This window comes from Carica papaya, chromosome 5, assembly GCF_054855325.1.
Source record: "Carica papaya isolate Zhongbai chromosome 5, ASM5485532v1, whole genome shotgun sequence".
In the NCBI taxonomy this organism is placed as follows: domain Eukaryota; kingdom Viridiplantae; phylum Streptophyta; class Magnoliopsida; order Brassicales; family Caricaceae; genus Carica; species Carica papaya.
In genome coordinates, this window is record NC_142313.1 from 36,219,603 (window position 1) to 36,232,065 (window position 12,463).

The 12,463-nt window shown below is 33.8% G+C and overlaps 2 protein-coding genes across 10 annotated transcripts in view; both read left to right on the forward strand.

Annotated features, from left to right (window-relative positions):
• LOC110811995 (mannosyl-oligosaccharide 1,2-alpha-mannosidase MNS1-like) overlaps window positions 1-4,566 on the forward strand; it is a 43,346-nt gene extending 38,780 nt beyond the window's left edge. The window contains exons 10-14 of the mRNA XM_088220569.1: window positions 558-666; window positions 767-865; window positions 2,189-2,269; window positions 2,373-2,543; window positions 3,998-4,566. Of these exons, the coding sequence (XP_088076695.1) occupies window positions 558-666; window positions 767-865; window positions 2,189-2,269; window positions 2,373-2,543; window positions 3,998-4,243 (706 nt within the window). The 3' untranslated portion in view covers window positions 4,244-4,566. The remainder of the gene's footprint in view (window positions 1-557; window positions 667-766; window positions 866-2,188; window positions 2,270-2,372; window positions 2,544-3,997) is intronic.
• Window positions 4,567-6,774: 2,208 nt separating this feature from the next.
• LOC110813186 (calcium-transporting ATPase 9, plasma membrane-type-like) overlaps window positions 6,775-12,463 on the forward strand; it is a 43,684-nt gene continuing 37,995 nt past the window's right edge. Inside the window, exons 1-3 of one of the 9 annotated variants that reach the window (XM_088220572.1) lie at window positions 6,775-7,201; window positions 7,951-8,054; window positions 8,175-8,574. In XM_088220572.1, the coding sequence (XP_088076698.1) occupies window positions 8,431-8,574 (144 nt within the window). In that variant the 5' untranslated portion in view covers window positions 6,775-7,201; window positions 7,951-8,054; window positions 8,175-8,430. Of the gene's footprint in view, window positions 7,202-7,225; window positions 8,055-8,174; window positions 8,575-12,463 lie in introns of those variants that run through there. The other 8 variants (XM_088220575.1, XM_088220571.1, XM_088220574.1 and 5 more) reach the window with 8 other exon arrangements.

Consider the following 12,463-nt stretch of genomic DNA (forward strand, 5'->3'; position numbering starts at 1 on the left):
TGGGTTGTAAGTAATACTTTTTCAATGAATTCTTGCTTTTCCGGTTCCTAGTCCTTTTGTACATGGAAGGTATAGAATTCAAATCCTTTTCATAGTTAGAATAAGAATATCAATACTCTTGTTGAGTTAATATACTACAAAAGAAAGATAATCAATATAATTTAAGTGCCAAGAAAGAAAACATTGATTACTGGACTTTGGCACCTCAGTTTGACGTGTACATCCTTAATTGATCTCTTCTTTTTTTTTTGTTGGCAAAGTTAACTAGTCTCAATTTCAAGATAAAGTTAGGACACGAGTTGCTCTTTCCTAGCGCTTTCCTACCTTCTTTTCTCTCACAATCTTTGGAATGCTACTGTACCCAATTTCTTATATTACTCCCAATCTCTGGTTCCCTGATATACGATATCCAGGTGGAGAACCAAAAATAACCAAAGTGAGTGTGCAGCACAAACTGGTAAAAGAAATTCAGTATGTCTAGATCACAAGGGGGTTAAGCAATCCAGATAACTATGGTCTTGCAGTTGCTAATTTTTTTCTATTCATTTCCATGTCAGGCAAATGTGGGAGACGTCAATGAAAGGTCTGTTAAGCTTGGTTAGGAGAACAACACCATCATCTTTCACATACATTTGTGAGAGGAATGGCGGTTCTTTGACAGATAAAGTAATTATAAAATATTTGGTTACTATAGTAGCAATGTTTCTCTAATAATTAACTGACTGATGGTTCAAGCACTTGTTTAATTTCCGATACTTCTATGCAGATGGATGAATTAGCATGCTTTGTTCCTGGAATGCTGGCTTTAGGAGCATCTGGTTACGGGTCTGATGAATCTCAGAAATTTCTTTTACTTGCAGAAGAGGTACTTCAATGGCTCAGAAAAAATCCTCAATTTTTATCTGTTGTTATAGGTGATTAAATGCTTGAAAAAATGCGATCAAAGTCATTTTAACATTTCTGAACTTTGTTGGACTCTAACTAGTTCGTGATTGTACCTGGCATTAATCTCATGATGGTAGCAAAGCAAAGGATACTTTTTTCTTCTCTCTCTCTTGATATCCTGTTTGTGTTTTTGTGGATAAAGAATGTTCACTACAAGTGTGTCCTTGCCTGTGTGCAAGTGTGCATTTGAATGCACTTGTGCTCTTTAGCTTCTTGTTCCATGTCACGGAAAATACAGGAAGTAACCTAACAATATAATTCCTAAGGTGTCGTTGTATAATCAGAAAAACTCAATCCATTTGGCTAACCAATGAACTAGATCTTCATGTGTCTGCTCATATGCAAAATGTATGGAAAGCTATGGAGAAAAAAATTTCTATGCCGTAGCTCTGCTATTGAGTTTATGTGCCAAGTTTGTTTGTTCTATCAATTTATTCCTTTACATTAGATGGACGTTTAAACTTTTTAATTACTTAAATACCTTTGTGCTATTTAACTTCCATGTTATATTTTAGTATATCTTAATGCATCTCATGTAACTAATTTATTATTAACTAATTACTTAATTGTTATTATCTAATAATTTTTAATAAAATATAAATTACTATAATCAAATCAAAATCCTAAAAATTTAGCAAATTAAATTAATATTTTTGGACCTCTACTTTAATGCAATAGTTTTGTGTGTTTTGACAAGACTGTGTTTTTCAATTTGAAAAGCTTATCTCTAACTGTTGTAAAATTAACGTCAAAATTAAGAAACATAATAATTTGATGCCACGCAAGAAGAGTGTAGAGAAGAATGAGTAGAAGGGGAGGATGTTTTTAGGAACCCATTGTTTAGTTTGTCAGAACCATTTTGTTGTTATTTTGTTCAAGGTTTTATTTATTACTTAGTTTTTTTATTTTAAGTTCTCACATTTTTTTACAAAAAAATAGAATTAGATTCTATTTTTCTGTTCCTTTCTAAAATATTCTTTTTACCAAATGCAACTTAAATTTTTGGTGAATGAGATTTTTGGCATTTTACATCTGAGGTTTTTATGGTCTACATTAATTTTGTCAACGAAAATTCACTAAATTCTTGCTGATTCACATGCTTTAATTGTGGCAACAAATCTGAAAAATGAATTTCTTTATGAATGCCTTAAGTTAGTGACTTCATTTGCTATTTATTATTTTATGCTGTTGATAGCTGTTTCTTTGGGGCTATTGACCGGATAATTTTTGTCATTTTCTCCAGCTTGCTTGGACTTGTTATAACTTTTACCAGTCTACTCCAACAAAATTGGCTGGGGAAAATTACTTCTTTCCTTCTGGGCAGGTTAACTATTCTGCTTTTTTCCACAAAACAAATCTTACAACATATACTATTTTGCTTCTTTTTTTTTGTTTTTATTTATCGTTTTTATTATATTTATCTTCAGGACTTATCTGTGGGTACATCATGGAACATCTTGAGACCAGAGACAGTTGAATCATTGTTTTACCTATGGCGTTTAACTGGCAACAAAACGTATCAAGAATGGGGTTGGAATATATTTCAAGCTTTTGAAAAGAATTCCCGAATAGAATCTGGATATGTTGGACTGAAGGATGTAAGTGCTCCCAAAACCTAAAAAGCCACCTTTTGTTCAGTTTTTTCTTTTTGTTTATGTTTATTGTACTTCCACTTGACGAGGGCCATAGTGAACTCAGAAGTACCTGTCAATATATTGATGTTCTTTAGGAATCTTCAGCCATGTAGCTTTAACCAAATCTTTAAATAAATCTGGACTCTAGGGAAATTATTCAATGCTCTTGGAGCTGGGTGCTCCATTGCATAGCTGTGAGGGCCTTTTATGTATGCCACTTGTATGTCAAAAGGGGAATGGTGCTCCTGGAGTCCTGAAAATTTTGCAATGTTCTGCTCTCTGTTGAAACCTTCTTGTGCTAACTGTTTCTATTGTTCTGTAAGTAGTTTTCTTGTCGAAGTACTGTATATTAGGCTTGGAACAAACATGCTGGGTTGTATTGCAGTTAATGGTAGCAGATGCCGTGGATAGAGATGAGGGTGTATGTTTGGTAGGTTGTTGACCTGAACCAAAACATCATCTCTTGGTGAGGGGTCTGTGTTTGACGGATTCGAGCTGAACCAACAAGATATAACTATCATTGTCATAAGTGTTATCTTTATCATCAGTGTTTAAGAGCCCCAAAGCATGAAGCAGGATAAACCTAAATTATTTTGATTTGATTCTTTCTTCTTATTAGGTTTTCCAGGTTTAAAGAACATGAAATCAATGCAAAAATAAAAATATTAATGTCAGCTTATTCCTGTCAAATAGTTACATAAAATAAACGGCAACAGATATACATATTCTAACATATTTTACTAATCACATAAAAACATGTTTTTAATAGTTCATCTGAAGCAAATGTTTCTTTGTTCTTTAACTTCCAATGGACTGGGCCATAAAATTATTAGGTTTATGAAGATTCTTATTTTTCAATTCGTCTTATGGCCACTAGGTTGACCATATTGAAGGGGTATTATAGCTACTTTGTTAAAACGTGCTAGATATTGTTAAGCAGTTTTATCTACTTCAACCTTGCCTATTTTTTCCTTGAGGGTGATACCTTTTCAAGAACAGAGCCCAAAGATTTCTACACTGCGATTGATTCAGATTTATTCAATTCTATATCTTAGTGATTGATATTAGGAAGTTAGTCATAGTTTCCACATTTGATAATAATTCAACTTCTCTCATATCCTTGCTTGAGGTTATTTTTATATTTTCCAAGCTGTCATTTTGAAAATGTAAAAAAGGGAAAGATATTTGGAGTTATATGGTCATGTAGCAGTCTTTATGACCTCCAGTATGGGCTTTTTCTTGAACCTCAATATGTTTGAGGATATGTTCTATTTCTTTTTCGTATCAATCATCCCTCTTGATATTTTCCATATGTGCAACCTGTGCTTATGATGGAAAAATTCACTCCTGCATTGGGAGGGTGCTCTTTTACCTTTTCCTAACATGGAACTTTTCACTGCTATTTGTTGATTTTCCAGGTCAATACCGGAGTCAAAGATAACATGATGCAAAGCTTCTTTCTAGCAGAGACACTGAAGTACCTGTATCTTCTTTTCTCACCTCCTACAGTGATTCCACTTGATGAATGGGTTTTTAATACAGAGGCTCACCCTCTAAGAATTGTAACCCGTCATGATGGAGAAAATATTGAAAACTTAGATAGTACCCATAAACCAATGATTAGGTTACGCGCCAGGAAAGAAGGTCGATCGAAGAATCATTAGGCATCCTATTTTTTGGTTGTCCAAAATTTTTTTTAACGCTGTAGTGAATAGCCAGGGAGTTACATGTCACAGTAATGAGAATTAGATTGATGGTGTGGAGTCTCAGCAGCATCCAGAGTTCGTGAATTTCTTCATTTGGGGCTGCTAGGAATTGTTGTATCGTTTGACAGAAAACTGGTATTTTATCAAATCCAATATTATATGTAACATAGGAAATATCGCCTACAGCAACTGTTATCTAAAGGGAAAAGGGTTTCACCCTGTTAGTTTATATCCCATTTATTGTTTTATGAAAGAATGTTTCTCCTTTCTTGGTTCAGGTATACCAGATTTTAACTCACTCTTTTCATGTTCTCCTTCTCATTTTGAGTATTGGTAACTTCACAGCTAATTGAATTCTATTCGTTTGGTAAGGCTGTTTGAATGTATAGAGTTGGAGGTGTAATATGCTGTAAGATTCTCTTATCTGGACATGATGGACAAGCGAATTTGAATTGAAAGTTTTAGATATTATCAATCAACTGATCCAGATGAGAACGATTATTGTTTACTCCTAGATTCATTTGGGAATTTTGATTCAAGTAAACTTGTATCTCCTGGAAATTTTACAGAGAAATTGAGAGATTAAAGAAGAGAATAGAACTAGAAGATGAGAGATGAGAATGATTGAAATTAGACACCCACAAAGATATATGAATATATACACATACAAATTGTCTTTTGAAACATATGGCAACTAAGATATGAAATTTTTTCTTTGAGCAGTGAAAATTATTTAAGAGTAAGAAGGAGATTAAAATTTTTAAAATGTTTGATCACGCAAGTTTAAGCTTACATTTATATATTTACGGTCTTTTACATTTTTCTTTTCTTTATGCTCTTCATTTCTCCAGGTATGATATAATATAAGATCTGGAAATGAAAGGCACAAGATGATAGTTCCAAGATTTTAGCTGTATGATTGTGGAATTTGCTGTCAAGGATGGAAATATATAGATTTGTACCTGTAATATGCACATATAGAGTTTAAGCTCACAAATATATTATTTTATGTGTCAAAATTATATAGATGTAAAAAAATTTCTAAATTTGGAAGAACTATTACATTTAAATTTAATAAAATCATCTCAATGCTCCTTGTTTAAAGTTAATTATAAGAACTGGATAATTACGAAACTCAGAATGCATAGATTAACTCCTTCATTCTCTAAGTTGACTTCAATGATAAACTAAAATTGTATTGTCATTACCTGTAATAACCCAGTATATATAATGAATTTCGAATAATATTTTTCTGTTAAAAATTTACCATTGACAGAGATGAAACTCATCAATGGATATGCAATTGTATGCAAAAATTTTTTTATATATTAGGGTCATTATTTATTTTTAAAAAAATTTTAAAAGGTAAAAAAAAAAAAAAAGAAACATGAGTTGACAAGAAAAAACAAGACAGACAAGAAGACAAGAGGCATTATCATAAGCTCTTAATACACGTCATCTTCTATCATCATATTTTCATAATTTGCATTGAGACTAATGAAAAATTGATAAGCTGAAAATACCTAAAAAGAAGTTAATCCAGATCTTGTCAATTAAAATAAGTAATTCTGCTAAATAGTTCAAAAGGTTTTTGAAACTTATATAGTCTTTAAATATTTTTTAAAAGAGCTCTTTTTCTTTTGAATGAAATTTTGACATTTTCTTTTTAATTTAAAAATAATATAAAATTTTATGAGTAAGTAAATCTCAAATTGTGTTAATCTTAACTTAATAAGATAAACAATTAGAATAAAAGTATTTGTATTAGAGAATTCAATTATGTTTTAAATGTTTGTTATCATTATGTAGGTAATAACTTGTCATTAATATGTTATATGACATACTTTTTAAATTAAAACTCAATGATCAAAATTTAAAAATATTCATAATCTATTTTCATACAAATTAGTACTCTAATTTTCTCTAATTAAAAGTAAAGTTTCTTCTATCTCATTAAGCACCACCCTATTAGACTCAAAAGATAAAGGAGGAAAAAAGGAACATGAGTTTTGCAAGACCTAATAACATGGACATGTATTAATTATTGATGTGAGAAAATTTGTTACCAATATTTCTAAGGATGCATATTATAAAAATTTGGTGACCCATATCATTAGATGATTGTTGTAACTTTAAATATCATAAAAAATTATTTGATATATGATTTTATTAAGTAAATTCGTAAGATTTGAGACATTATTGCAATAAAGATAGAAAATAGGAATACTGAGACAAACAAGATTATTGTTTAGCCGAATATCCAGTGTCTTGTACCTAAACTATTTCAGCCAAGTCAATTCAGCACTAAACCCTTATCACAAGTTTTGTCTACTAGAGACCAAGTCAATTCATACCATATAGATACCACTTTTATATTTAAATCCTTGTAGGATTTTATTGTTTGAATAAATTCTTTTATTTTTAAAAATGTTTTCAAATAACCCCTCTAATTTTTTTTTTTTTTTTCCTTTCTTTCTTCTTGCTTTCAAATGCTTCCTTTCTTCCTCATTTGGGCTCCAAAACTCTCTTCTCTGCAGCTCTTTCTCCATTCGTCTCTCTACAGTCACCTCCACAGACTCTCTCGCTCTATCTTATTCTTATTTGGATGTACAAAGAAGCCATGATCTCTCCAAATCCACTCTCTCTTTTCTGCGTTTTAATCCTTTGCTTGACTCTTTCCATATGTTTCACCATCAACACTTCCTGTCCGACAACCACCATCCCCGAAGTGTTGGCGGCCATGGAAACCCACTATCCATTGTACTCGGAATCTGCAATACCTGCAAAATCCTCAAAAGTTTAACACCAGAACCTCCCTCTCACCTTCTTCCCCCCGCCGCTACCTGAAGACAACGACTCATTTTCTTCCAGGTCACTCAACAATACGAATGCCACGTATCGTTGAGTTAACGGCCGGTATATTTTATGTATATTATATATATATATATTTAGAAATGTTGCCATCTCAGCTGCGTGATAAATTTGAATCCATCGTCAATTACTTATTGAAGAAAGAAAATTACTGGATTTCAATTGTGCGTTTTCACAAATGTTAGGGCCCTGCACCTGTTAGTGGATTTGGTATCTGAAATCTGAGACGGCATATTTCTAAATATATATATAATATACACGTGACTGCACGATCCATGTAGGGAATGAAGATTCGAAGAAACTTCTTATAAGTGGCTATAACTTGTTACCACGGCGGAAAAAGCAATGGCTCTTCTCTCTCTCCTCGCTCAATCTCTCAGCAATATCCTCTTATTTTCCAAATAAGATTGTTTTTCTACTCTTCAATTTGGATAAAATTATGCATCTAGTGGCCATGGATTCTCCAAGTTACTGCTGATTCTTGCTCCTCTCTCTCTCTCTCTACCTTCTCCTCCATTCTTACTGCAAGAGGCAGGTGCTTACTTCGGGCTTGAACCGCTGCAAATGATAGCCGGCTATGGCGGCTTATTGTCATTTCAGAAAAAAATATTTGGGATAGATTGTATTTATGAAAACTTATAGGGACATGATGGAAATTACCCATTTTTTGTTTGTCAATATGTGCGCGCGGGAAGTTTCGAAGAAACTTCCTCTGTCTTTTTCTTTTTAACTACTTACTATGTTTATTATCTGTCTTTCTGAAAAAAGCTTTTGTTTAAATTTCTTTTTGTCAGTTCCTCTCGTGGCGTTCGGATGGTAACTCAGATGAGTCTGTCTCGTCATCGGTCCATTGTTGCTTTAACGGAGCGACCTCTGATAATCGCGTCTTCATTCTCCGGTAAAGTATTCATGGCTAATTTTATTTTGGGGAAAAAGACCCAGCTATTTTCAATCTGTGCTTATGGAGTGTGACAGGATACGCGTTTACGTGTTTTTTAATTATTTGATTGAACTTCAGCATTGTTTTTTTCGCGCGAACAAACAGCAGGGAAAAGCTCCGCAATTCCCGCACTGGCCAACCAATAATCCACGGAATTGACAATATTTGTGTTCGTCTCTGAGTTTAGTTTGCATTGTGATTACTGAAGAAACTGCTGCTCTAAGCATTGTGTGGTTTGTGAGAGTATTCAGCTCTCTCTCTTTTACTGGAGAGGGATTGAGTTGGAGATTCATTTCATGATCTTTGTTACTATAGCGGACTCTTGGTGCCATCAATGTCTGGTCTTCACAAAGACATAGAGGCGGGTTCCCTTCAACCTGAAGAAGAATTCAGGGAAGGACTCGAAAATGATCCTGACAATCCCTTCGATATTGCTCACACCAAGAATGCGCCCGTCGAGAGTCTCAGGCGATGGAGGGTAAATAATTTTTTTCTCATTCTCTTCTTCATTGTTTGTTGTGCTTATTGCCCTTCTTTCTTTTTATGGGTATACATTGTATTTGGATTGTCTTGTTTTTGTTGAACAAGAATTTGTTGTCATTAAATCTTCTACTTGCTTTGGCAATACATGGGAGAGGCGTATCATTTTCACGCAGTGCTTCTGTATCTGCTGCATGCAAGTGCATTTCTTTTGTAATGGTCAATGCAAAAGGTAGGAAAACTTTATTAGTTTCTCTCTCTTTGATCTGGCAACTTCTACCCCTAAGAAATATCCCATTAGTCCTGGGTCCTTGATTTCAATATCAGTGGCCACAGTTTTCTTCAATCTCTCCATTTTTTTTAATGTTATCATATGTCAGAATTATGTCTTCTACTTAAATGGTCAGGATTGTTTTCCTTCCACTTTTAGATTATCGAAATAAAATAATGTGATCAGAGTGCCTTGTTGGTATCCTTTTTATCACTTTAGCAAACCTATCAAACCATGCTGTTGGTTATTGTCTAAGCTCATACAGAGATTTCTTTAATTTACTGACCTGATCTTTTCCCATATCGAACCCAGGTGGCATTGTTTTATATACCTCTTTTTCTGAGTTGGTATTAAGAAATGCATTCTTAACGCCCAACTGCCGAAGTGGCTAATCTAGAGTGATTGTCAATGAAATAAAAACTAAAACTGAGTTTGAGAGAATCCGGTTGAACTTTATATCATTCAATTGAACTTTGTATTTCAGTGCAAACACCCATTTGCAGCCAATATTCTTTTTACCTTTAGACAATGTTGTTACTTCCTAGGTTACATTTGTTTCAGGGCTTTCATCTCTTCCATAACTGCCTTTCTTCACTAAGGAATCTACAGTACTTCCTGTATATCTTTTAGAACCATTGTCTTGTCAAGATTAAAGATAAAAGTATTGTATCTTGTAGATAAAGCATCATAAGACATGCATTTTGAGTTTCTAAGAGCAATAAGGAGACTCAAATTGACGAACACATTACGTGAGAAAAAATTATTCAAACCAGCAGACCCATTAGGTAATAAAGGATTACTTAAACTAGCAGACTCATAATGTGATAAAGGATTACTTACTGCTTGTTCTAGATCAGACTACTTATAATTGGTTAGAGCTATCACTGGTTTTGGTTCTTAGTGTTTCAGGTATGAAATCCTCATTATACTTTGTCTTTAGTCTCCATAAGTAAACCAATTTTTCTTTTCTCCTCTTTTGTTCTAAATATCCCCTTGAGTTTAAATACCCCCCCGGAAGATTATTTTTAAAAAAGAAAAATTTCCCCTTGAAGATTTGTTTTCAAAGTAAGGAGTGTTTTCAGAACGATCATTAAGGCTGACAAATACTCGACGTGTAGATGAACCATAGTGTTTGTAGCTTTTTGTTGTAGGCGAGTATCTAATGAAGACACATTTATGGACTTCTCGATCCAACTTGTCGTGATTGGGAAAATGATCATGAACAAATACTGTACAACCAAACACTTTGAGAGGAAGACCTGCGCCAAGACAATGACATCTCCTCAAAATATTTTTAGCATATTCATAGTGATCATTTGGCACGAGCAACCTCTAGTAGATATCGATTTTTTTTGTTCGGAAACTCCATTTTGTTTTGGGGTATTAACAAATGAACATTGATGAATAATTTTATTTTTTTTAAAGATAATCACCCAAAGTTGAGTTAAAATATTCTGTCTTTATCAGTGTGTCGGATTTGTATCTGTGTTTGGGACTATGTGTCAATCATCAAATGAATATTGATGAATATTGAATGAACATCTGTCCTTTTTTTAGCAAATATACCCAATATACTCGAGTGTGATCATCTATGAACGTAATAAACCATTTTGCATGTGTTCGATTAGGAGTACGAGAAGGGTCCTACATATATCACTATGAATAATGGAAAGGATTCAGAGGGTTTGTATTCAAATTTTGGACATGGTGCTCGATGGTATTTTGCAAGTTAGGACACTTTATATTGGAATTCAAAATTCTTTTTATTTGAAAAAAAAAAAAGATGGAAAAACACGTTTATGATATTGGAAATTCGAATGACCCATCCATTAATGCCGTAATAAAATTTCATTTTTCCTAGAAGTAGAAGCAAAACTACAAGTTGAAATTTGATTTTGGTTTTTTTTTTTGAAATAAAAAGTGTATATATTAATAGGGCACCAAATGGGTACCACCCATATGTAAAAAATTTACAATCGTGTTAAAATATCAATGACATTCCCAAAATTCTCATCTCTAATGATGTCATGCGCTAATAAAATAGAACCAAAATAATAAAATCATCTATCTTTCAACCTATAAGTCAAAGTTTCTGTACCCTCAAAAGCTCTATAATTTCTCTCTTTCCATATGACCCAAAAAATAGTTAATAAAATCAATTTGATACATTTTTTTTCTTACATAATCCACCACAAGAACAAATTTCCTCCCTACGGTACCTGCCATCATCCAATTAATCCCTAAAACTCCATAAATCATGCACCACAGATCATAAGTCATAGTACACCACAAAAGAAGATGGTTACATGACTCCCACATTCATAGGTAGCATCTGTTGACTAAAATATGGCCTCTGGACATCAGCTTGTCAATGTTCAGTATGCATTCCCTGCTAACCTCCTAAGCGAGAAAAGCAGTTCTATGGGGTGCTTTTGATTTCTAGATCTGTTGAACTAGGTATTTGTGGCTCCTTTCAGACCCCTTCCCTTCTAATATGGTTGTAGTAAGACTTGACAGAAAATTTTCCATTATGATTCAACTTCCATAGCACCTGGTCTGGGTCATTATTAAGCTGTTGGGAATCCAGAAGATGCAGAAGAGCTTCATAATCCTGAATCTTCCAATCATTCAAATTTCTGGAAACGTTCACCTCCTAAACCCTACTGCCATTGCTTTCCCTGTAAGCCTCATTTACAACCATATTTATTGATTGTGTGATTGCAAAAATACTTGGGAAGCGGCTCATTAGACACCCCTCATCGGCCCAACCGTCCAACTAGAATCTGATTCTGTCCCCTCTCACAATTTTCCACCGAATGCGCTCCTCAAAACGAGGCCATTCCATCAGAATTTTCCTTCACAGCCCTAAGCGATGTTGTCTTCTAATTCTTCCTACCGTCTCTCTCCTCACCAAATCACCCCACCTCACTTCAATGATCCTCCTCTGTATCCTATCTTCCTCATTTAAGTATCTCCACAACCACTTTCCTTGTAGGGCCACATTCATCTCGACAAGGGATCTAATGCCCAATCCACCTTGATTGAATGGTTTTTTGACTTCACCCCAATTAACCAAATGATATCTTCTTTTCCCCTCCTCATCACCCCATAAAAAAGGTTATTGGATTGCTTGTAAATATTTAGCAACCTTCACTGGAACTGAGAGGGTAGAAAGATAGTAAATGGGGAGATTAACAAATGTACTTTTGATTTAGGTTATGCACTTTGGCTTCTTCAAAATTGTAGAGTCCTTCATATTCCTTAGCATTATCAATCGTCTTCTCTGATGATAAGTCTTGAAAAATACAATAGATGGAAGAAATATAATAGAGCAATTAGAGCCTTTTGTCAACTGATTGACAGATAATTAATTGCATGAAAATTTTGGAATATGAAGGACAAATTCTGAAGTTAAGAGCCTGATATTCGAGTACTCCTTTCAAGCGACCGAAGAAAATGAACCATCTGGAACTTTAACTCTCAAATTTCCAGGACAAGGTGAATAAGTGGTAACAGATGATAAGAATCAACCATATGGTCCGAGGCACTATAATCAATTATCCAATAATTTTTTGATCTAGATATTATGCTCAATGCCTTTAAAAAATTACCTCTA